Source organism: Oncorhynchus gorbuscha, linkage group LG03 (assembly GCF_021184085.1).
Source record: "Oncorhynchus gorbuscha isolate QuinsamMale2020 ecotype Even-year linkage group LG03, OgorEven_v1.0, whole genome shotgun sequence".
In the NCBI taxonomy this organism is placed as follows: Eukaryota; Metazoa; Chordata; class Actinopteri; order Salmoniformes; family Salmonidae; genus Oncorhynchus; species Oncorhynchus gorbuscha.
The window spans coordinates 108,310,167-108,337,175 of record NC_060175.1 but is presented as its reverse complement, the minus strand read 5'-3'; the positions used below and the strand labels follow the sequence as shown (position 1 = coordinate 108,337,175).

Below are 27,009 nucleotides of genomic sequence, written 5' to 3'. Positions count from 1 at the left end.
TACTATGTCTTTGATATGTTGTTGTCCCACCTAGCTACCTTAATTAGATGAATGCACCCCCCCCCCTTAAAAGATTTAGATGCACTATTGTAAAGTGGCTGCTCCACTGGATGTCATAGGGTGAACGCACCAATTTGTAAGTCGCTCTGGATAAGAGCGTCTGCTAAATGACTTAAATGTAATGTAATGTATTACTCAGAGCCCTATGAATGGGGGGAGTAAATGGCCTGCAACACTCCGTATTACTCAGAGCCCTATGAATGGGGAGTAAATGGCCTGCAACACTCCGTATTACTCAGAGCCCTATGAATGGGGGGAGTAAATGGCCTGCAACACTCCGTATTACTCAGAGCCCTATGAATGGGGGGAGTAAATGGCCTGCAACACTCCGTATTACTCAGAGCCCTATGAATGGGAGGAGTAAATGGCCTGCAACACTCCGTATTACTCAGAGCCCTATGAATGGGGGGAGTAAATGGCCTGCAACACTCCGTATTATTCATAGCCCTATGAAATTACACTACATATAGATTCTACCGACCCTAATTTTACTGTGGCAGCCATAATGTTTTTTTTCTCTATAAACGAATATGTACTTCATATACAACGATTCGCACAGGATCATTTATAGGACCTTGTAACATGTTTTAACACCCACATTTAATGCAAATGCCACTTAAATATGAACAACTATGAATCATTGTTAATGTGAAGACAATTATTGTTCATATATCATGAATAAATACAGGTTATTGACATGTTTCTACTATTACGTGGGGGACTTTTATTTGAAACGTTTCCGAAATTCCGTGACCTGGAAGTACTTTTTCCAGTGTTGTTGACGAGACACTGATCATGATAACGCATAGTTTCTAAACCCTGAGACGCAAAATAGCAAGGCTTCCGGGAACGCTGGAGCAAAAGGCCAAACAGACCAGGCCGGGTTAGAGAAGTCAATGAGATTAGTGAAACATTCTTAATTAGTTGTTCATTTTCTGAAAATCTAAAAGGCACAACCTAGATTCGAGTTAATGTCTTAAGTAGTTTAACATGTTATTACTCCAACCTCATGAAAGTGACAAACTGACACGTTATCATTTTCGTCAAAAACAACTTTATATCAAAGGAGTACCTCTGATTTGCGGCGTGCACATGCGCAGTTAGGCGCCAGGCGACCCTTAGACCAGATTGGTTGATTCTGATCACTAACGTCGCCATTACATCGCCTACATGCGTGATCGGGGATTTCTATTGGAGAAACCGTTTCGGACTATCTTCATACTGTACTGTCTTTGATTATATATCAGGGGTGTAGATGGGATGAGGGGAAATGAAGGAACAGACGTCGTTTCAACGCATCAATGAGTAGATGGAAGAAACACACACAACAACCATTTGTTTACATCGATTCAGAAAGCTTAAATTCGTTCGACGTAATGAACTACAGCTCCCACAAACCATTGCAGAATTAGCCTTCTTCCGGGTTCTTCGAACTTGCTAATTATCAGCTGAAAGCATAAGGTGAGGATGGGACTTAACTTTGATCACAAGTCATTTACTACGCGGAGAAAAACAGTGCAGACTTAGTATAAAACTGTCATATGAAACCAGATCCGTGTATTAAACTGCTTTTGGGTGTTAAAAAAACCTGGCAAAAAATAGACATTTTTTACTTGGACGGGAAGCTAGCTAGCAGAGACAACATGTGGAAAGCTGTGTTCTGTTGACAAACCAAACAATCCAAATCCATGAGTCTATGCCAATGATGTATGATCTATACATGCAATACTTCTATTCAATACTGCAAATGATCCCGCTAGCTATTTAGCTTCCATTCTGCAGTGTTGAGAGTAGCTAATCTATACTGTCTGGTAGTTATGGTTATAAGATCGACCCGGTGGTATGTTTCTCATACTGTTCTCTGACCTGTGTGTGTGCGCCAGGTGGATGTGTGTTCCGTTGGTGAGCAGCGATGCCCCTGGAGGTGAAATGGCCGTTCCCACAGTGCCCGCAGCTGGCCTGGAAGGTGACCAGCACCCTGGTCATGGGTGTGGTGGGCTCATACAGCTACTTCTGGACCAGTGAGTCACCACACACACACACACACGAGGGCTGCACCAGCAGATATTAGGCTAGATATTGCAATTATGAATTGCGATTTTCAAAGACTTGGGGTAAACTGGGTCAAATCAAGTGTCAGGATAGAGAACATCTTCTACAATGAGATCATATGAATGAATAAATCAAATCGGATTGTATTTGTCACATGAGCCGAATACAACAGGACCTTACAGTGAAATGCTAACTGAATACAAAACCAAATGAAACAAGTCATTTCCAACATTGTTAGGCTACATATAATAAGATTATTACACCTACATATAATAGATAAGATTATTACACCTACATATAATAAGATTATTACACCTACATATAATAGATAAGATTATTACACCTACATATAATAAATAAGATTATTACACCTACATATAATAAATAAGATTATTACACCTACATATAATAAGATTATTACACCTACATATAATAAGATTATTACACCTACATATAATAAATAAGATTATTACACCTACATATAATAAGATTATTACAACTACATATAATAAATAAGATTATTACACCTACATATAATAAGATTATTACAACTACATATAATAAATAAGATTATTACACCTACATATAATAAGATTATTACACCTACATATAATAAGATTATTACACCTACATATAATAAATAAGATTATTACACCTACATATAATAAGATTATTACAACTACATATAATAAATAAGATTATTACACCTACATATAATAAGATTATTACACCTACATATAATAAGATTATTACACCTACATATAATAAGATTATTACACCTACATATAATAGATAAGATTATTACACCTACATATAATAAGATTATTACACCTACATATAATAGATAAGATTATTACACCTACATATAATAGATAAGATTATTACACCTACATATAATAAGATTATTACACCTACATATAATAAATAAGATTATTACACCTACATATAATAGATAAGATTATTACACCTACATATAATAAGATTATTACACCTACATATAATAGATAAGATTATTACACCTACATATAATAAGATTATTACACCTACATATAATAAGATTATTACACCTACATATAATAAATAAGATTATTACACCTACATATAATAAATAAGATTATTACACCTACATATAATAGATAAGATTATTACACCTACATATAATAGATAAGATTATTACACCTACATATAATAAGATTATTACACCTACATATAATAAGATTATTACACCTACATATAATAGATAAGATTATTACACCTACATATAATAAGATTATTACACCTACATATAATAGATAAGATTATTACACCTACATATAATAGATAAGATTATTACACCTACATATAATAAGATTATTACACCTACATATAATAGATAAGATTATTACACCTACATATAATAGATAAGATTATTACAACTACATATAATAAATAAGATTATTACACCTACATATAATAAGATTATTACACCTACATATAATAGATAAGATTATTACACCTACATATAATAGATAAGATTATTACACCTACATATAATAAGATTATTACACCTACATATAATAAGATTATTACACCTACATATAATAAATAAGATTATTACACCTACATATAATAAATAAGATTATTACACCTACATATAATAGATAAGATTATTACACCTACATATAATAAGATTATTACACCTACATATAATAAGATTATTACACCTACATATAATAAATAAGATTATTACACCTACATATAATAAGATTATTACACCTACATATAATAGATAAGATTATTACACCTACATATAATAGATAAGATTATTACACCTACATATAATAAGATTATTACACCTACATATAATAAGATTATTACACCTACATATAATAAGATTATTACACCTACATATAATAGATAAGATTATTACACCTACATATAATAAGATTATTACACCTACATATAATAAGATTATTACACCTACATATAATAGATAAGATTATTACAACTACATATAATAGATAAGATTATTACACCTACATATAATAAGATTATTACACCTACATATAATAGATAAGATTATTACACCTACATATAATAGATAAGATTATTACACCTACATATAATAGATAAGATTATTACACCTACATATAATAGATAAGATTATTACACCTACATATAATAAGATTATTACACCTACATATAATAAGATTATTACACCTACATATAATAGATAAGATTATTACACCTACATATAATAGATAAGATTATTACACCTACATATAATAGATAAGATTATTACACCTACATATAATAGATAAGATTATTACACCTACATATAATAGATAAGATTATTACAACTACATATAATAAATAAGATTATTACACCTACATATAATAAGATTATTACACCTACATATAATAGATAAGATTATTACACCTACATATAATAGATAAGATTATTACACCTACATATAATAAGATTATTACACCTACATATAATAGATAAGATTATTACAATAAGATTATTACAACTACATATAATAGATAAGATTATTACACCTACATATAATAGATAAGATTATTACAACTACATATAATAAATAAGATTATTACAACTACATATAATAGATAAGATTATTACACCTACATATAATAAGATTATTACACCTACATATAATAGATAAGATTATTACACCTACATATAATAGATAAGATTATTACAACTACATATAATAGATAAGATTATTACAACTACATATAATAGATAAGATTATTACACCTACATATAATAGATAAGATTATTACAACTACATATAATAGATAAGATTATTACAACTACATATAATAGATAAGATTATTACACCTACATATAATAGATAAGATTATTACAACTACATATAATAGATAAGATTATTACACCTACATATAATAGATAAGATTATTACAACTACATATAATAGATAAGATTATTACACCTACATATAATAAGATTATTACAACTACATATAATAGATAAGATTATTACACCTACATATAATAAGATTATTACACCTACATATAATAAGATTATTACACCTACATATAATAAATAAGATTATTACAACTACATATAATAGATAAGATTATTACAACTACATATAATAGATAAGATTATTACACCTACATATAATAGATAAGATTATTACAACTACATATAATAGATAAGATTATTACACCTACATATAATAGATAAGATTATTACAACTACATATAATAGATAAGATTATTACACCTACATATAATAAGATTATTACACCTACATATAATAGATAAGATTATTACACCTACATATAATAAGATTATTACACCTACATATAATAGATAAGATTATTACACCTACATATAATAAGATTATTACACCTACATATAATAGATAAGATTATTACACCTACATATAATAGATAAGATTATTACAACTACATATAATAGATAAGATTATTACACCTACATATAATAAGATTATTACACCTACATATAATAAGATTATTACACCTACATATAATAAGATTATTACACCTACATATAATAGATAAGATTATTACACCTACATATAATAGATAAGATTATTACACCTACATATAATAGATAAGATTATTACACCTACATATAATAAGATTATTACACCTACATATTACATTTGGTATTTTTTTCATGATCATCAATTTGTAAGTCGCTCTGGATAAGAGCGTCTGCTAAATGACTTAAATGTAAATGTAAGTGCAGCAGTTATTCATTCATTAACTAATATCATTATGACTTCCTATTTGACCATTTATGAGTTCTTAAATAATAATTAATCATAATTTATTTAGGTAGCCATTGGCTGCGGATTGAATAGTAAGCGTCTGAGGTGTAAAGCCCCTTCTCTCCTCACCAGCATCTGAGGTGTAAAGCCCCTTCTCTCCTCACCAGCGTCTGAGGTGTAAAGCCCCTTCTCTCCTCACCAGCATCTGAGGTGTAAAGCCCCTTCTCTCCTCACCAGCATCTGAGGTGTAAAGCCCCTTCTCTCCTCACCAGCATCTGAGGTGTAAAGCCCCTTCTCTCCTCACCAGCATCTGAGGTGTAAAGCCCCTTCTCTCTTCACCAGCATCTAACTGAGGTGTAAAGCCCCTTCTCTCTTCACCAGCATCTAACTGAGGTGTAAAGCCCCTTCTCTCCTCACCAGCATCTAACTGAGGTGTAAAGCCCCTTCTCTCCTCACCAGCATCTGAGGTGTAAAGCCCCTTCTCTCCTCACCAGCATCTGAGGTGTAAAGCCCCTTCTCTCCTCACCAGCATCTAACTGCGTGCTCTAAGCAGGGACACTTGCGAATTAAAATGTTTATTTTATTTTTCCAGGTAAGTTGACTGAGAACATGTTCTCATTTGCAGCAATGACCTGGGGAATAGTTACAGAGGAGGTGTAGGGGGATGAAAGAGCCAATTGTAAGCTGGGGATTATTAGGTGACCGTGATGGTTTGAGGGCCAGATTGGGAATTTAGCGAGGACACCAGGGTTAACACCCCTACTCTTACGATAAGTGCCATTGCATCTTTAATGACCTCAGAGAGTCAGGACACCCGTTTAACGTCCCATCCGAAAGACGGCACCCTACACACCCTGAGGCATTGGGATATTTTTTTTAGACCAGAGGAAAGAGTGCCTCCTACTGGCCCTCCATCACCACTTCCAGCAGCATCTGGTCTCCCATCCAGGGACTGACCAGGACCAACCCTGCTTAGCTTCAGAAGCAAGCCAGCAGTGGTATGCAGGGTAGTATGCTGCTGGCGATTGGCCAGCATGCTATGCAGCGTGAATTCGATTAATCGTGCCACCCTAACACACTCTTTCTCTCTCTTATCTCTCTCTAGAGTATCTGAACTGTATTACGGTTCATAATCAGGATGTTCTATTTGACCTGATAGACCAACGTCCACCTGACACACCCCTCATCACACTGTCCAATCACCAGTCCTGTATGGACGACCCACACCTCTGGGGTAAGGACACACATATTACAATGGAGTGATTCCATATGAAACCCAGACTTTTCACCAAATGTAGTCCATAGAATGGTCCTTTGGGGGAAGGATTGTTGACATATATTTCACATTTGTATCTATAAGCATAATTGAGAAATAATTGATCAAAGTTGGAGATTTTGGCCTTACAATGCCTTCTGTTTTTCATTTTTTTTTGTGTGTTACAGCCTGAATTTAAAATGGATTAAAAAATGTTTGTGTCACTGGCCTACACACAATATCCCATAATGTCAAAGTGGAATTATGTTTTTTGAAATGTTCACAAATTAATAAAAAAATGAAAAGCTGAAAGGTCATGAGTCTTTAAGCATTCAACCCCCTTTCTTATTTATAAATATGTTTGAGTAAAGATTTGCTTAACAAGTCACATAATAACTTGCATGAATCACTCTGTGTGCAATAATAGTATTTAACATGATATCTTTATGACTACCTCATCTCTGTACCCCACATATACAATTTTCTGTGAGAGGAAGGAAACCGCTCAGGGATTTCACCATGAGGCCAATGGTGACTTTAAAACAGTTACAGAGATTATTAGCTGTAATAGGAGAACTGAGGATGGATCAACAACATTGTAGTTGCTCCACAATACTGACATAAATGACAGAGTGAAAAGAAGGAACAGAATAAAAATATGCCAAAGCATGCATCCTGCTTGCAACAAGGCACTAAAGTAATACTGCAAAAAATGTGGCAAAGAAATTCACTGTCCTGAATACAAAGTGTTATGTTTGGGGCAAACACAACACATCACTGAGTAACACTCTTTATATTTTCGAGAGTGGTGGTGGCTGCATCATGTTATGGGTATGCTTGTCATCGGCAAGGACTAGGTAGTTTAAAAAATAAAAAATACATTTGAACTAAACACAGGCAAAATCCTAGAGTAAAACCTGGTCCAGTCTGCTTTCCACCAGTCACTGGGAGACCAATTCACCTATCAGCCGGACAATAACCTAAAACACAAGGCCAAGACAACATTGAATGTTCCTGAGTGGCCTAGTTACAGTTTTGATTGAAATCTGCTTGAAAATCTATTGCAAGACTTGAAAATGGCAATGATCAACAACCAACTTGACAGAGCTTGAAGAATTTAGAAAACAATGAGCAAATATTGTAAAATCCAGGTATGGACAGATCTTAGACTTTCCCAGAAAGACTCAGACTGCCAAATGTGATTCATATTGAATCAGAGGGTTGAATACTTATCTAATCAAGATAGTGTTTTTTAAAGTATTTTTAATAAATGTTAGAATTGTTAGCAGTTGGTATTACTCTTCAACAACCCAAACAGGAAGATCACAACAGTGACATCAGTGTCACATCCGTGACTCAACCCACTCAGGTGACGCACCCCTCCTAGGGACGGTAATGAAAGAGCCCTAGTAAGCCCGTGACTCAACCCACTCAGGTGACGCACCCCTCCTAGGGACGGTAATGAAAGAGCCCTAGTAAGCCCGTGACTCAACCCACTCAGGTGACGCACCCCTCCTAGGGACGGTAATGAAAGAGCCCTAGTAAGCCAGTGACTCAACCCACTCAGGTGACGCACCCCTCCCAGGGACGGTAATGAAAGAGCCCTAGTAAGCCAGTGACTCAACCCACTCAGGTGACGCACCCCTCCGGTACGGTAATGAAAGAGCCCTAGTAAGCCAGTGACTCAACCCACTCAGGTGACGCACCCCTCCTAGGGACGGTAATGAAAGAGCCCTAGTAAGCCAGTGACTCAACCCACTCAGGTGACGCACCCCTCCTAGGGACGGTAATGAAAGAGCCCTAGTAAGCCCGTGACTCAACCCACTCAGGTGACGCACCCCTCCCAGGGACGGTAATGAAAGAGCCCTAGTAAGCCCGTGACTCAACCCACTCAGGTGACGCACCCCTCCCAGGGACGGTAATGAAAGAGCCCTAGTAAGCCAGTGACTCAACCCACTCAGGTGACGCACCCCTCCTAGGGACGGTAATGAAAGAGCCCTAGTAAGCCCGTGACTCAACCCACTCAGGTGACGCACCCCTCCTAGGGACGGTAATGAAAGAGCCCTAGTAAGCCAGTGACTCAACCCACTCAGGTGACGCACCCCGGTAATGAAAGAGCCTAGGCCCGTGACTCAACCCACTCAGGTGACGCACCCCTCCTAGGGAAATGAAAGAGCCCTAGTAAGCCAGTGACTCAACCCACTCAGGTGACGCACCCCTCCTAGGTACGGTAATGAAAGAGCCCTAGTAAGCCCGTGACTCAACCCACTCAGGTGACGCACCCCTCCTAGGGACGGTAATGAGAGAGCCCTAGTAAGCCAGTGACTCAACCCACTCAGGTGACGCACCCCTCCTAGGGACGGTAATGAAAGAGCCCTAGTAAGCCCGTGACTCAACCCACTCAGGTGACGCACCCCTCCCAGGGACGGTAATGAAAGAGCCCTAGTAAGCCCGTGACTCAGCCCACTCAGGTGACGCACCCCTCCTAGGGACGGTAATGAAAGAGCCCTAGTAAGCCAGTGACTCAACCCACTCAGGTGACGCACCCCTCCTAGGGACGGTAATGAAAGAGCCCTAGTAAGCCCGTGACTCAGCCCACTCAGGTGACGCACCCCTCCTAGGGACGGTAATGAAAGAGCCCTAGTAAGCCCGTGACTCAACCCACTCAGGTGACGCACCCCTCCTAGGGACGGTAATGAAAGAGAGCCCTAGTAAGCCGTGACTCAACCCACTCAGGTGACGCACCCCTCCTAGGGACGGTAATGAAAGAGCCCTAGTAAGCCAGTGACTCAACCCACTCAGGTGACGCACCCCTCCGGGAAAGAGCCCTAGTAAGCCCGTGAATGAAAGAGCCCTAGTAAGCCAGTGACTCAACCCACTCAGGTGACGCACCCCTCCTAGGGACGGTAATGAAAGAGCCCTAGTAAGCCAGTGACTCAACCCACTCAGGTGACGCACCCCTCCTAGGGACGGTAATGAAAGAGCCCTAGTAAGCCAGTGACTCAACCCACTCAGGTGACGCACCCCTCCTAGGGACGGTAATGAAAGAGCCCTAGTAAGCCAGTGACTCAACCCACTCAGGTGACGCACCCCTCCTCAACCCACTCAGGGACGGTAATGAAAGAGCCCTAGTAAGCCAGTGACTCAACCCACTCAGGTGACGCACCCCTCCTAGGGACGGTAATGAAAGAGCCCTAGTAAGCCCGTGACTCAGCCCACTCAGGTGATGCACCCCTCCTAGGGACGGTAATGAAAGAGCCCTAGTAAGCCCGTGACTCAACCCACTCAGGTGACGCACCCCTCCTAGGGACGGTAATGAAAGAGCCCTAGTAAGCCCGTGACTCAACCCACTCAGGTGACGCACCCCTCCTAGGGACGGTAATGAAAGAGCCCTAGTAAGCCAGTGACTCAACCCACTCAGGTGACGCACCCCTCCTAGGGACGGTAATGAAAGAGCCCTAGTAAGCCCGTGACTCAACCCACTCAGGTGACGCACCCCTCCCAGGGACGGTAATGAAAGAGCCCTAGTAAGCCCGTGACTCAGCCCACTCAGGTGACGCACCCCTCCTAGGGACGGTAATGAAAGAGCCCTAGTAAGCCAGTGACTCAACCCACTCAGGTGACGCACCCCTCCTAGGGACGGTAATGAAAGAGCCCTAGTAAGCCCGTGACTCAGCCCACTCAGGTGACGCACCCCTCCTAGGGACGGTAATGAAAGAGCCCTAGTAAGCCCGTGACTCAACCCACTCAGGTGACGCACCCCTCCTAGGGACGGTAATGAAAGAGCCCTAGTAAGCCGGTGACTCAACCCACTCAGGTGACGCACCCCTCCGGTAAGGTAATGAAAGAGCCCTAGTAAGCCAGTGACTCAACCCACTCAGGTGACGCACCCCTCCTAGGGACGGTAATGAAAGAGCCCTAGTAAGCCCGTGACTCAGCCCACTCAGGTGATGCACCCCTCCTAGGGACGGTAATGAAAGAGCCCTAGTAAGCCCGTGACTCAACCCACTCAGGTGACGCACCCCTCCCAGGGACGGTAATGAAAGAGCCCTAGTAAGCCCGTGACTCAGCCCACTCAGGTGACGCACCCCTCCTAGGGACGGTAATGAAAGAGCCCTAGTAAGCCAGTGACTCAACCCACTCAGGTGACGCACCCCTCCTAGGGACGGTAATGAAAGAGCCCTAGTAAGCCCGTGACTCAGCCCACTCAGGTGACGCACCCCTCCTAGGGACGGTAATGAAAGAGCCCTAGTAAGCCCGTGACTCAACCCACTCAGGTGACGCACCCCTCCTAGGGACGGTAATGAAAGAGCCCTAGTAAGCCGGTGACTCAACCCACTCAGGTGACGCACCCCTCCGGTAAGGTAATGAAAGAGCCCTAGTAAGCCAGTGACTCAACCCACTCAGGTGACGCACCCCTCCTAGGGACGGTAATGAAAGAGCCCTAGTAAGCCCGTGACTCAGCCCACTCAGGTGATGCACCCCTCCTAGGGACGGTAATGAAAGAGCCCTAGTAAGCCCGTGACTCAACCCACTCAGGTGACGCACCCCTCCTAGGGACGGTAATGAAAGAGCCCTAGTAAGCCCGTGACTCAACCCACTCAGGTGACGCACCCCTCCTAGGGACGGTAATGAAAGAGCCCTAGTAAGCCAGTGACTCAACCCACTCAGGTGACGCACCCCTCCTAGGGACGGTAATGAAAGAGCCCTAGTAAGCCAGTGACTCAACCCACTCAGGTGACGCACCCCTCCTAGGGACGGTAATGAAAGAGCCCTAGTAAGCCCGTGACTTAGCCCACTCAGGTGACGCACCCCTCCTAGGGACGGTAATGAAAGAGCCCTAGTAAGCCCGTGACTCAGCCCACTCAGGTGACGCACCCCTCCTAGGGACGGTAATGAAAGAGCCCTAGTAAGCCAGTGACTCAACCCACTCAGGTGACGCACCCCTCCTAGGGACGGTAATGAAAGAGCCCTAGTAAGCCCGTGACTCAACCCACTCAGGTGACGCACCCCTCCTAGGGACGGTAATGAAAGAGCCCTAGTAAGCCCGTGACTCAACCCACTCAGGTGACGCACCCCTCCTAGGGACGGTAATGAAAGAGCCCTAGTAAGCCAGTGACTCAACCCACTCAGGTGACGCACCCCTCCTAGGGACGGTAATGAAAGAGCCCTAGTAAGCCAGTGACTCAACCCACTCAGGTGACGCACCCCTCCTAGGGACGGTAATGAAAGAGCCCTAGTAAGCCCGTGACTCAACCCACTCAGGTGACGCACCCCTCCTAGGGATGGTAATGAAAGAGCCCTAGTAAGCCCGTGACTCAGCCCACTCAGGTGACGCACCCCTCCTAGGGACGGTAATGAAAGAGCCCTAGTAAGCCAGTGACTCAACCCACTCAGGTGACGCACCCCTCCTAGGGACGGTAATGAAAGAGCCCTAGTAAGCCCGTGACTCAGCCCACTCAGGTGACGCACCCCTCCTAGGGACGGTAATGAAAGAGCCCTAGTAAGCCAGTGACTCAACCCACTCAGGTGACGCACCCCTCCTAGGGACGGTAATGAAAGAGCCCTAGTAAGCCCGTGACTCAACCCACTCAGGTGACGCACCCCTCCTAGGGACGGTAATGAAAGAGCCCTAGTAAGCCCGTGACTCAGCCCCTGTAATAGGGTTAGAGGCAGAGAATCCCAGTGGAAAGAGGGGAACTGGCCAGGCAGAGACAGCAAGGCCGGTTCGTTGCTCCAGAAGCTTTCCGTTCACCTTCACACTCCTGGGTCAGACTTCACTCAATCATATGACCCACTGAAGAGATGAGTCTTCAGTAAAGACTTAAAGGTTGAGACCGAGTTTGCGTCTCTCACATGGGTAGGCAGACCATTCCATAAAAATGGAGCTCTATAGGAGAAAGCCCTGCCTCCAGCTGTTTGCTTAGAAATTCTAGGGACAATTAGGAGGCCTGCGTCTTGGGACCGTAGCGTACGTGTAGGAATGTACAGCAGGACCAAATCAGAGAGATAGGTAGGAGCAAGCCCATGTAATGCTTTGTAGGTTAGCAGTAAAACCTTGAAATCAGCCCTTGCCTTAACAGGAAGCCAGTATAGTGAGGCTAACACTGGAGTAATATGATCACATTTTTTGGTTCTAGTCAGGATTCTAGCAGCCGTATTTAGCACTAACTGAAGTTTATTTAGTGCTTTATCCGGGTAGCTGGAACGTAGAGCATTGCAGTAGTCTAACCTAGAAGTGACAAAAGCATGGATTAATTTTTCTGCATCATTTTTGGACAGAAAGTTTCTGATTTTTGCAATGTTACGTAGATGGAAAAAAGCTGTCCTTGAAATGGTCTTGATATGTTCTTCAAAAGAGAGATCAGGGTCCAGAGTAACGCCGAGGTCCTTCAGTTTTATTTGAGACGACTGTACAACCATTAAGATTAATTGTCAGATTCAACAGCAGATCTCTTTGTTTCTTGGGACCTAGAACAAGCATCTCTGTTTTGTCCGAGTTTAAAAGTAGAACGTTTGCAGCCATCCACTTCCTTATGTCTGAAACACAGGCTTCTAGCGAGGGCAATTTTGGGGCTTCACCATGTTTCATTGAAATGTACAGCTGTGTGTCATCCGCATAGCAGTGAAAGTTAACATTATGTTTTCGAATGACATCCCCAAGAGGTAAAATATATAGTGAAAACAATAGTGGTCCTAAAACTGAATCTTGAGGAACACCGAAATTTACAGTTGATTTGTCAGAGGACAAACCATTCACAGAGACAAACTGATAACTTTCCGACAGATAAGATCTAAACCAGGCCAGAACTTGTCCTTGTAGACCAATTTGGGTTTCCAATCTCTCCAAAAGATTGTGGTGATCGATGGTATCAAAAGCAGCACTAAGGTCTAGGAGCACGAGGACAGATGCAGAGCCTCGGTCCGATGCCATCAAAATGTCATTTACCACCTTCACAAGTGCCGTCTCAGTGCTATGATGGGTTCTAAAACCAGACTGAAGCATTTCGTATACATTGTTTGTCTTCAGGAAGGCAGTGAGTTGCTGCGCAACAGCCTTCTCTAAAATTTTTGAGAGGAATGGAAGATTCGATATAGGCCGATAGTTTTTTATATTTTCTGGGTCAAGGTTTGGCTTTTTCAAGAGACGCTTTATTACCGCCACTTTTAGTGAGTTTGGTACCATCCAGTGGATAGAGAGCCGTTTATTATGTTCAACATAGGAGGGCCAAGCACAGGAAGCAGCTCTTTCAGTAGTTTAGTTGGAATAGGGTCCAGTATACAGCTTGAAGGTTTAGAGGCCATGATTATTTTCATCATTGTGTCAAGAGGTATGGTACTAAAACACTTGAGCGTCTCTCTTGATCCTAGGTCCTGGCAGAGTTGTGCAGACTCAGGACAACTGAGCTTTGAAGGAATACGCAGATTTAAAGAGGAGTCCGTAATTTGCTTTCTAATAATCATCATCTTTTCCTCAAAGAAGTTCATGAATTTATCACTGCTGAAGTGAAAGCCATCCTCTCTTGGGGAATGCTGCTTTTTAGTTAGCTTTGCGACAGTATCAAAAAGGATTTTCGGATTGTTCTTATTTTCCTCAATTAAGTTGGAAAAATAGGATGATCGAGCAGCAGTGAGGGCTCTTCGGTACTGCACGGTACTGTCTTTCCAAGCTAGTCGGAAGACTTCCAGTTTGGTGTGGCGCCATTTCCGTTCCAATTTTCTGGAAGCTTGCTTCAGAGCTCAGGTATTTTCTGTGTACCAGGGTGCTAGTTTCTTATGAGAAATGTTTTTAGTTTTTAGGGGTGCAACTGCATCTAGGGTATTGCGCAAGGTTAAATTGAGTTCCTCAGTCGGTGGTTAACTGATTTTTGTCCTCTGGCGTCCTTGGGTAGGCAGAGGGAATCTGGAAGGGCATCAAGGAATCTTTGTGTTGTCTGTGAATTTATAGCACGACTTTTGATGTTCCTTGGTTGGGGTCTGAACAGATTATTTGTTGCAATTGCAAACGTAATAAAATGGTGGTCCGATAGTCCAGGATTATGAGGAAAAACCTTAAGATCCACACATTTTTTTCCATGGGACAAAACTAGGTCCAGAGTATGACTGTGACAGTGAGTAGGTCCAGAGACATTTTGGACAAAACCCACTGAGTCGATGACGGCTCCGAAAGCCTTTTGGAGTGGGTCTGTGGACTTTTCCATGTGAATATTAAAGTCACCAAAAATTAGAATATTATCTGCTATGACTACAAGGTCCGATAGGAATTCAGGGAACTCGGTGAGGAACGCTGTAAATGGCCCAGGAGGCCTGTAAACAGTAGCTATAAAAAGTGATTGAGTAGGCTGCATAGATTTCATGACTAGAAGCTCAAAAGACGAAAACGTCATTTTTTTTTTTGTAAATTGAAATTTGCTATCGTAAATGTTAGCAACACCTCCGCCTTTGCGGGATGCACGGGGGATATGGTCACTAGTGTAGCCAGGAGGTGAGGCCTCATTTAAAACAGTAAATTCATCAGGCTTAAGCCATGTTTCAGTCAGGCCAATCACATCAAGATCATGATCAGTGATTAGTTCATTGACTATAACTGCCTTGGAAGTAAGGGATCTAACATTAAGTAGCCCTATTTTGAGATGTGAGGTATCATGATCTCTTTCAGTAATGACAGGAATGGAGGTGGTCTTTATCCTAGTGAGATTGCTAAGGCGAACACCGCCATGTTTAGTTTTGCCCAACCTAGGTCGAGGCACAGACACGGTCTCAATGGGGATAGCTGAGCTGACTACGCTGACTGTGCTAGTGACAGACTCCACTATGCTGGCAGGCTGGCTAACAGCCTGCTGCCTGGCCTGCACCCTATTTCATTGTGGAGCTAGAGGAGTTAGAGCCCTGTCTATGTTATTAATGTTATTAATCAGTGACTGAAATTTCACGTGATATTCACTTCCGGACTTGGAAAGTGCTCAAAGCGCTGTAGAACGCCTCTCTGAATAACGGACGTTGGTTTTGGCTTAACTGTGTTGGGGGGAAAGAAAGATGTGACCCAGCATAGTATCCCACCTGTTCACATCCTGCAAATCACCAGCAGAGGGCGACCATTTTGAATCCATTTCCCATCCACTCTTTTGGGAATGCTTACTAATTGGATCAGAAGTCTCAAAGTAACAGAGACTCTTTGCCCGTAGAGTATATAATTTGCAACAATATATTGAAAACTATGTCAAATCCAAGATGGTATATTTTCAATATTCATGTTTAAATGTTTAAATATTCCCTCTCCTCTCTTCTCTCTCTCCAACAGGAGTTCTGAGACTCAGACACCTCTGGAACTTCAACAAGATGCGCTGGTGAGTGATGCTGTGTTTATTAAGTGTCATACTCATGTTTTTATTGTTGTTGTGAGGTTTGAGAAGAAAAACCAGCCACTTAAATCTTTGATCCTCTTCTTTAGCACACTAATCCACTTACACCGTTTAAGCTAGAAACGCCGTTCAAACGTGGATACTGGTCTCACTTGAGTTGCTTGTGATATATTTTCTATATTCTAAATCTCCCCAGTGTGACATCATCACTGACTACATGGTATAAAAATTAAATTTAGAAATCTATATTATTCAATTATTGCACCCACACTGCTCGCACGCAACAACAAGCGGGCTAAAATAGAGGTCAGTTCTATTTGTGAAGCAGATCGCGCTGCAAGTTCTGCCTCTCCCATCTCCTCATTGGTTATACCCAAGTCCTGCCTCTCCCATCTCCTCATTGGTTTATAGAAGCAGGTACCCACATGCCATCTCCTCATTGGTTATACCCACGTGGGTGACTGAAAGACGAACGAGGTCAGTGGCGGTAATGCACCTAATTCATGAAAGTTGCCAATCGCATTATAAAGTCCAGAGAAGAAAAGGCCTGGAAGGAGGAGAGACCGAGAAACGATTCGGTTGACCGTTCTATGTGTGGATTAATTGGCGGAGTAGAGGACCTTGTGCATTTCAGGTAAAATAACAACTCATTGTTTATATCCCAGGACAATTAACTAGCAAGTGCAAGCTAGCTAGCTAAATTGCCATAAATGTTTAATGCTTTTCGACCTGTCCCCAAATGAATGTAATTGGTTCAGAGTTTGTTTTGATATTTTAACCTGCGTGTCGTGATCGCGTTTGGTGTGGGGGGGGGACAAAATAAATGTATGCACGATGGCGCACGCGCGCAACCGGTTTGGGTTCCATGTTAGACAAACCGAGCATATGAAATCTTCCTCGACTTCTCTGCTTTTAAAATCTGACTGCAGAACAAAAATGTTATGATAAAAAGTTACCATAATGCATCAACAACATTTTCTGTAACTTTTTCTAAACAACTGACATTGTTAAATTGTTTATAAAAGTTAGACATTTGTCTACTTCTCTGCCATTCAGATCTGTGTACGGAACAAAAATACACCGATCTAATGGTACAGCTGTTTTAGTAGTACAGCAATATTCTTAGGATGTCTGGGGTGAACCGTTCTCTTGAGGCCATACCACAGCATCTCAGTTGGGTTAAGGTCAGGACTCCAGAAGACATATTTTAGGATGTCTGGGGTGAACCGTTCTCTTGAGGCCATACCACAGCATCTCAGTTGGGTTAAGGTCAGGACTCCAGAAGGCATATTTTAGGATGTCTGGGGTGAACCGTTCTCTTGAGGCCATACCACAGCATCTCAGTTGGGTTAAGGTCAGGACTCCAGAAGGCATATTTTAGGATGTCTGGGGTGAACCGTTCTCTTGAGGCCATACCACAGCATCTCAGTTGGGTTGAGGTCAGGACTCCAGAAGGCGTATTTTCTTCTGTTGAAGCCATTCTGTTTTCTGTGTTTTGGGTCGTTGTCCTGTTGCGTCACCCAACTTCTGGTGAGCTTAAATTGGCAGAGAGATAGCCTTACATTCTCCTGCAAAATGTCTGGATAAACTTGTGAATTCATTTTTCCGTCGATGATAGCAAGCTGTCCAGACCCTGAGGCAGCAAAGCAGCCCCAAACCATGATGCTCCCTCCACCATACTTTACAGTTGGGATGAGGTTCTGATGTTGGTGTGCTGTGCCTCTTTTTCTCCACACATAGTGTTGTGTGCTCCTTCCAAACAACCTAACTACAGTTTCATTTGTCCACAGAATATTTTGCCAGTAGCACTGTGGAACATCCAGATGCTCTTTTGCGAACTTCAGACAGCAGTGGCTTCTTCCATGGTGTCCTCCCATAAACACCATTCTTGTTTAGTGTTTCACGTATTGTAGACTCGTCAGAGATGTTAGCATGTTCCAGAGATTTCCGTAAGTCTTTAGCTGACACTCTAGGATTCTTCTTAACCTCATTGAGCATTCTGCGCTGTGCTCTTGCAGTCATCTTTGCAGGACGGACACTCCTAGGGAGAGTAGCAACAGTGCTGAACTTTCTCAATTTATAAACGCAGCAGCAGCTACTCTTCCTGGGGTTTATTATGGATCCCCATTAGTTCCTGCCAAGGCAGCAGCTACTCTTCCTGGGGTTTATTGTGGATCCCCATTAGTTCCTGCCAAGGCAGCAGCTACTCTTCCTGGTGTTTATTATGGATCCCCATTAGTTCCTGCCAAGGCAGCAGCTACTCTTCCTGGGGTTTATTATGGATCCCCCTTAGTTCCTGCCAAGGCAGCAGCTACTCTTCCTGGGGTTTATTATGGATCCCTATTAGTTCCTGCCAAGGCAGCAGCTACTCTTCCTGGGGTTTATTATGGATCCCAATTAGTTCCTGCCAGGGCAGCAGCTACTCTTCCTGGGGTTTATTATGGATCCCAATTAGTTCCTGCCAGGGCAGCAGCTAGGGGTTTATTATGGATCAGTTCCTGCCACAGCAGCTCTTTCCTGGGGTTTATTATGGATCCCAATTAGTTCCTGTCAAGGCAGCAGCTACTCTTCCTGGGGTTTATTATGGATCCCCATTAGTTCCTGCCAAGGCAGCAGCTACTCTTCCTGTGGTTTATTATGGATCCCCATTAGTTCCTGCCAAGGCAGCAGCTACTCTTCCTGGGGTTTATTATGGATCCCCATTAGTTCCTGCCAAGGCAGCAGCTACTCTTCCTGGGGTTTATAATGGATCCCCATTAGTTCCTGCCAAGGCAGCAGCTACTCTTCCTGGGGTTTATTATGGATCCCCCTTAGTTCCTGCCAAGGCAGCAGCTACTCTTCCTGGGGATCTGGCAAAATTAAGGCTGTTATATAATTTAAAAAACATTACAATACATTTTTTACAGAATTCACAAAACATTGTGTGCCCTCAGTCCTCAAATCTAATTTCACTGCTTAGATCAGTTACCTGCTGTGGAATAGAGTTCCATGTAGTCATGGCTCTATGTAGTACTGTGGAATAGAGTTCCATGTAGTCATGGCTCTATGTAGTACTGTGGAATAGAGTTCCATGTAGTCATGGCTATATGTAGTACTGTGGAATAGAGTTCCATGTAGTCATGGCTCTATGTAGTACTGTGGAATAGAGTTCCATGTAGTCATGGCTCTATGTAGTACTGTGGAATAGAGTTCCATGTAGTCATGGCTCTATGTAGTACTGTGGAATAGAGTTCCATGTCATGGCTCTATGTCTGTGGAATAGAGTTCCATGTCGCTGGCTCTATGTAGTACTGTGGGATAGAGTTCCATGTAGTCATGGCTCTATGTAGTACTGTGGAATAGAGTTCCATGTAGTCATGGCTCTATGTAGTACTGTGGAATAGAGTTCCATGTAGTCATGGCTCTATGTAGTACTGTGGAATAGAGTTCCATGTAGTCATGGCTCTATGTAGTACTGTGGAATAGAGTTCCATGTAGTCATGGCTCTATGTAGTACTGTGGAATAGAGTTCCATGTAGTCATGGCTCTATGTAGTACTGTGCGCCTCCCATAATCTGTTCTGGACTTGGGGACTGTGAAGAGACCTCTGGTGGCATGTCTTGTGGGGTATGTATGGGTGTCTGAGCTGTGTGTTAGTAGTTTAAACAGACCTCTGGTGGTATGTCTTGTGGGGTATGTATGGGTGTCTGAGCTGTGTGTTAGTAGTTTAAACAGACCTCTGGTAGCATGTCTTGTGGGGTATGTATGGGTGTCTAAGCTGTGTGTGCGTAGTTTAAACAGACAGCTTGGTACCTTCAGCTTGTCAACACCTATTACATTTGCATAAAATAACTCACCAACAGTAACTCTTGGACTGTTCAAGCTAGAGACACCAAACCAACTTTCCCATGTGCAGGCTATCCTAACCTCTAATAACTCACCAACAGTAACTCTTGGACTGTTCAAGCTAGAGACACCAAACCAACTCTCCCATGTTCAGGCTATCCTAACCTCTAATAACTCACCAACAGTAACTCTTGGACTGTTCAAGCTAGAGACACCAAACCAACTTTCCCATGTGCAGGCTATCCTAACTTCTAATAACTCGCAAACAGTAACTCTTGGACTGTTCAAGCTAGAGACACTAAAACAACTCTCCCATGTTCAGGCTATCCTGACCTCTAATAACTCGCCAACAGTAACTCTTGGACTGTTCTGCTAGACACCAAACCAACTTTCCCATGTTCAGGATATAATATCCTATCAATCAATTGATTCTTCACCAGCTAGCATGCACCCCACATTTTCTTCATGAAATTAACTTTTCTATTTTTTTTTTTACTTCAGTTGGATGAATTGTGTGTCAGTCTGGTTTCTGATTGGACCGTATGTGATCTGTCTGGTTTGTTATTGGACAGGACTCCGGCTGCGTCAGACATCTGTTTCACCAAAGAGTTACACTCCAGGTTCTTCAGCAGAGGGAAGTGTATTCCCGTCTGCAGAGGTGAGGATGGGAGGGGGAGGGACTGTGGGGCACAGGAGATTGGTGGCACCTTCATTTGGGAGGACATGCTCAGATTTTTTACCAGTCACAAATGTATTACTAGTAAGAGGTAATGTGATATTTTGTTTTCATTTCAATTTTTGTGACCCGGAGGTTACCGTGGTAATGTGACGAGTCATGTTTGTGCCTGTGAGATTGAGAGTCCGACTAGTAGCAGTGTTTAAAAAAATATATTTTATATTTTTATATTAACCCTTTCTACCCTTGACTTTTTCCACATTTTGTTATGTTGCACAATAATTCTAAATGGGATTAAAAATATATATTTATTTTCATCAATCCACACAAAATAATGACAAAGCGAAAACAGGTTTTTAGAAAGCAGATACCTTAGTTACATAACTATTCAGACCCTTTGCTATGAGACCCGAAATTGAGCTCAGGTGCTTCCTGCTTCCATTGATCATCCTTGAGATGTTTCTACAACTTGATTGGAGTCCACCTGTGGTAAATTCAATTGATTGGACATGTTTTGGAAAGGCACACACCTGCCTATATAAGTGCATGTCTGAGCTAAAACCAAGCCTTGAGGTCGAAGGAATTCAGCAATCGGGGGAGAAGGACCCGATGGTCCAGAGTTTCTCTGTGGAGATGGGAGAAGCTTCCAGAAGGACAACCATCTCTGCAGCACTCCACCAATCACGCCTTTATGGTATTGGCCAGACGGAAGCCACTCCTCAGTAAAAGGCACATGACAGCCCGCTTGGAGTTTGCCAAAAGCATCTGAAGGACTCTTAAGTCCATGAGAAACAAGATTCAATGGTCTGAAGAAATACAGTTTTAACTCTTTGGCCTTAATGCCAAGTGTCACATCTGGAGGAAACCTGGCACCATCCCTACAGTGAAGCATGGTGGTGGCAGCGTCATGCTGTGGGAATGTTTTTCAGCAGCAGGGACTGGAAGACTAGTCAGAATCAAGGAAAAGATAAACGGAGCAAAGAACAGAGAGATCCTTGATGAACACCTGCTTCATATCGCTCAGGACCTCAGACTGGGGAGAAGGTTCACCTTCTAACAGGACAACGACCCTAAGCACACAGCTAAGACAACGCAGGTGTGACTTTGGGACAAGTCTTTGATTGTCCTTGATTGGCCCAGCCAGAGTCCGGACTTGAACCTGATCAAACACCTCTGGAGAGACCTGAAAATAGCTGTGCAGCGACACTCCTCATCCAACCTGACAGAGCATGAGAGGATCTGCAGAGAAGAATGGGAGAAACTCCCCAAATACAGGTGTGCCAAGCTTGTAGCATCATACCCAAGAAGACTGGAGGCTGTAATGTTTTTCTTTGCTAAGAGGTGTGCATGTCTCTCCATGTGTTTCTCTTTAATATATTGGCGTGCCTGTGTCTCCTAGGTGATGGGGTGTATCAGAAAGGCATGGACTTTCTTCTGGAGAAGCTGAATGGAGGAGACTGGGTACACATCTTCCCTGAGGGTACGATCTCTCTCGCTCTGTGTGTTATAGGGGGAAAGTCCTCTACTGAAACTGAAACTCTCTTTTCTCTCAGGGAAAGTCAACATGACTGAGGAGTTTATACGGTTGAAATGGGGTGAGTTACCTAGGTGTCTGTCTGTTTGTCTTCCTGTGTGTCAGTACTGAAGGTCAGGGGTGCAAAGTCGTCACTTTTTGGCAATATTTGCCGTTTTGATCTCAAAATAGGTCATCCACATGAATCGTGAAGATCCATAAAAAACATGTTTGGGAGGTTATAAAGGAGAGGCCCAGAGTGGATCACCCGTTGTGGGATCACTACCTTCTCTCACCAGAGTGGATCACCTGTTGTGGGATCATTATATATTACTGACTGTTGGAGCTACTGTAGAAACACAATCATTATATATTACTGACTGTTGGAGCTACTGTAGAAACACAATCATTATATATTACTGACTGTTGGAGCTACTGTAGAAACACAATCATTATATATTACTGACTGTTGGAGCTACTGTAGGAACACAATCATTATATATTACTGACTGTTGGAGCTACTGTAGAAACACAATCATTATATATTACTGACTGTTGGAGCTACTGTAGAAACACAATCATTATATATTACTGACTGTTGGAGCTACTGTAGAAACACAATCATTATATTACTGACTGTTGGAGCTACTGTAGAAACACAATCATTATATATTACTGACTGTTGGAGCTAGAAACACAATCATTATATATTACTGACTGTTGGAGCTAGAAACACAATCATTATATATTACTGACTGTTGGAGCTACTGTAGAAACACAATCATTATATATTACTGACTGTTGGAGCTACTGTAGAAACACAATCATTATATTACTGACTGTTGGAGCTACTGTAGAAACACAATCATTATATATTACTGACTGTTGGAGCTAGAAACACAATCATTATATATTACTGACTGTTGGAGCTAGAAACACAATCATTATATATTACTGTACTGTTGGAGCTAGAAACACAAGCATTAGATATTACTGACTGTTGGAGCTAGAAACACAAGCATTAGATATTACTGTACTGTTGGAGCTAGAAACACAAGCATTAGATATTACTGACTGTTGGAGCTAGAAACACAATCATTATATATTACTGACTGTTGGAGCTAGAAACACAATCATTATATATTACTGACTGTTGGAGCTAGAAACACAATCATTATATATTACTGACTGTTGGAGCTAGAAGCACAAGCATTATATATTACTGACTGTTGGAGCTAGAAACACAAGCATTAGATATTACTGTACTGTTGGAGCTAGAAACACAATCATTATATATTACTGACTGTTGGAGCTACTGTAGAAACACAATCATGATATATTACTGACTGTTGGAGCTAGAAACACAATTATTATATTACTGACTGTTGGAGCTACTGTAGAAACACAATCATTATATATTACTGACTGTTGGAGCTACTGTAGAAACACAATCATTATATATTACTGACTGTTGGAGCTACTGTAGAAACACAATCATTATATATTATTGACTGTTGGAGCTACTGTAGAAACACAATCATTATATATTACTGACTGTTGGAGCTACTGTAGAAACACAATCATTATATATTATTGACTGTTGGAGCTACTGTAGAAACACAATCATTATATATTACTGACTGTTGGAGCTAGAAACACAATCATTATATATTACTGACTGTTGGAGCTACTGTAGAAACACAATCATTATATATTACTGACTGTTGGAGCTAGAAACACAATCATTATATATTACTGACTGTTGGAGCTAGAAACACAATCATTATATATTACTGTACTGTTGGAGCTAGAAACACAAGCATTATATATTACTGACTGTTGGAGCTAGAAACACAATCATTATATATTACTGACTGTTGGAGCTAGAAACACAATCATTATATATTACTGACTGTTGGAGCTACTGTAGAAACACAATCATTATATATTACTGACTGTTGGAGCTAGAAACACAAGCATTATATATTACTGTACTGTTGGAGCTAGAAACACAAGCATTATATATTACTGACTGTTGGAGCTAGAAACACAAGCATTAGATATTACTGTACTGTTGGAGCTAGAAACACAAGCATTATATATTACTGACTGTTGGAGCTAGAAACACAAGCATTAGATACTACTGTACTGTTGGAGCTAGAAACACAATCATGATATATTACTGACTGTTGGAGCTAGAAACACAATCATTATATATTACTGACTGTTGGAGCTACTGTAGAAACACAATCATTATATATTACTGACTGTTGGAGCTACTGTAGAAACACAATCATTATATATTACTGACTGTTGGAGCTACTGTAGAAACACAATCATTATATATTACTGACTGTTGGAGCTAGAAACACAAGCATTATATATTACTGTACTGTTGGAGCTAGAAACACAATCATTATATATTACTGACTGTTGGAGCTAGAAACACAAGCATTATATATTACTGACTGTTGGAGCTAGAAACACAAGCATTAGATATTACTGTACTGTTGGATATTATATTACTGACTGTTGGAGCTAGAAACACAATCATTATATATTACTGACTGTTGGAGCTAGAAACACAATCATTATATGTTACTGACTGTTGGAGCTAGAAACACAATCATTATATATTACTGACTGTTGGAGCTACTGTAGAAACACAATCATTATATATTACTGACTGTTGGAGCTACTGTAGAAACACAATCATTATATATTACTGACTGTTGGAGCTACTGTAGAAACACAATCATTATATATTACTGACTGTTGGAGCTAGAAACACAATCATTATATATTACTGACTATTGGAGCTAGAAACACAATCATTATATATTACTGACTGTTGGAGCTACTGTAGAAACACAATCATTATATATTACTGACTGTTGGAGCTACTGTAGAAACACAATCATTATATATTATTGACTGTTGGAGCTACTGTAGAAACACAATCATTATATATTACTGACTGTTGGAGCTACTGTAGAAACACAATCATGATATATTACTGACTGTTGGAGCTACTGTAGAAACACAATCATTATATATTACTGACTGTTGGAGCTAGAAACACAATCATTATATATTACTGACTGTTGGAGCTAGAAACACAATCATTATATATTACTGTACTGTTGGAGCTAGAAACACAAGCATTATATATTACTGACTGTTGGAGCTAGAAACACAATCATTATATATTACTGACTGTTGGAGCTAGAAACACAATCATTATATATTACTGACTGTTGGAGCTACTGTAGAAACACAATCATTATATATTACTGACTGTTGGAGCTAGAAACACAAGCATTATATATTACTGTACTGTTGGAGCTAGAAACACAAGCATTATATATTACTGACTGTTGGAGCTAGAAACACAAGCATTAGATATTACTGTACTGTTGGAGCTAGAAACACAATCATGATATATTACTGACTGTTGGAGCTAGAAACACAATCATTATATATTACTGACTGTTGGAGCTACTGTAGAAACACAATCATTATATATTACTGACTGTTGGAGCTAGAAACACAAGCATTATATATTACTGTACTGTTGGAGCTAAAACACAAGCATTATATATTACTGACTGTTGGAGCTAGAAACACAAGCATTAGATATTACTGTACTGTTGGAGCTAGAAACACAATCATGATATATTACTGACTGTTGGAGCTAGAAACACAATCATGATATATTACTGACTGTTGGAGCTACTGTAGAAACACAATCATTATATATTACTGACTGTTGGAGCTACTGTAGAAACACAATCATTATATATTACTGACTGTTGGAGCTAGAAACACAAGCATTATATATTACTGACTGTTGGAGCTACTGTAGAAACACAATCATTATATATTACTGACTGTTGGAGCTAGAAACACAAGCATTATATATTACTGTACTGTTGGAGCTAGAAACACAATCATTATATATTACTGACTGTTGGAGCTAGAAACACAATCATTATATATTACTGACTGTTGGAGCTAGAAACACAAGCATTATATATTACTGACTGTTGGAGCTAGAAACACAATCATTATATATTACTGACTGTTGGAGCTACTGTAGAAACACAATCATTATATATTACTGACTGTTGGAGCTACTGTAGAAACACAATCATTATATATTACTGACTGTTGGAGCTACTGTAGAAACACAATCATTATATATTACTGACTGTTGGAGCTAGAAACACAATCATTATATATTACTGACTGTTGGAGCTACTGTAGAAACACAATCATTATATATTACTGACTGTTGGAGCTACTGTAGAAACACAATCATTATATATTACTGACTGTTGGAGCTACTGTAGAAACACAATCATTATATTTTACTGACTGTTGGAGCTAGAAACACAATCATTATATATTACTGACTGTTGGAGCTACTGTAGAAACACAATCATTATATATTACTGACTGTTGGAGCTACTGTAGAAACACAATCATTATATATTATTG

General features: G+C 40.8%; 1 protein-coding gene across 2 annotated transcripts in view; it reads left to right on the top strand.

Annotated features, from left to right (window-relative positions):
• Window positions 1-888: 888 nt before the first annotated feature.
• tafazzin (tafazzin, phospholipid-lysophospholipid transacylase) overlaps window positions 889-27,009 on the top strand; it is a 40,767-nt gene continuing 14,646 nt past the window's right edge. Inside the window, exons 1-7 of one of the 2 annotated variants that reach the window (XM_046344847.1) lie at window positions 889-1,521; window positions 1,944-2,081; window positions 6,984-7,112; window positions 16,435-16,480; window positions 20,893-20,978; window positions 22,396-22,476; window positions 22,550-22,591. In XM_046344847.1, coding sequence (XP_046200803.1) covers window positions 1,973-2,081; window positions 6,984-7,112; window positions 16,435-16,480; window positions 20,893-20,978; window positions 22,396-22,476; window positions 22,550-22,591 — 493 coding nt within the window. In that variant the 5' untranslated portion in view covers window positions 889-1,521; window positions 1,944-1,972. The remainder of the gene's footprint in view (window positions 1,522-1,943; window positions 2,082-6,983; window positions 7,113-16,434; window positions 16,481-20,892; window positions 20,979-22,395; window positions 22,477-22,549; window positions 22,592-27,009) is intronic. The other variant, XM_046344846.1, reaches the window with a different exon arrangement.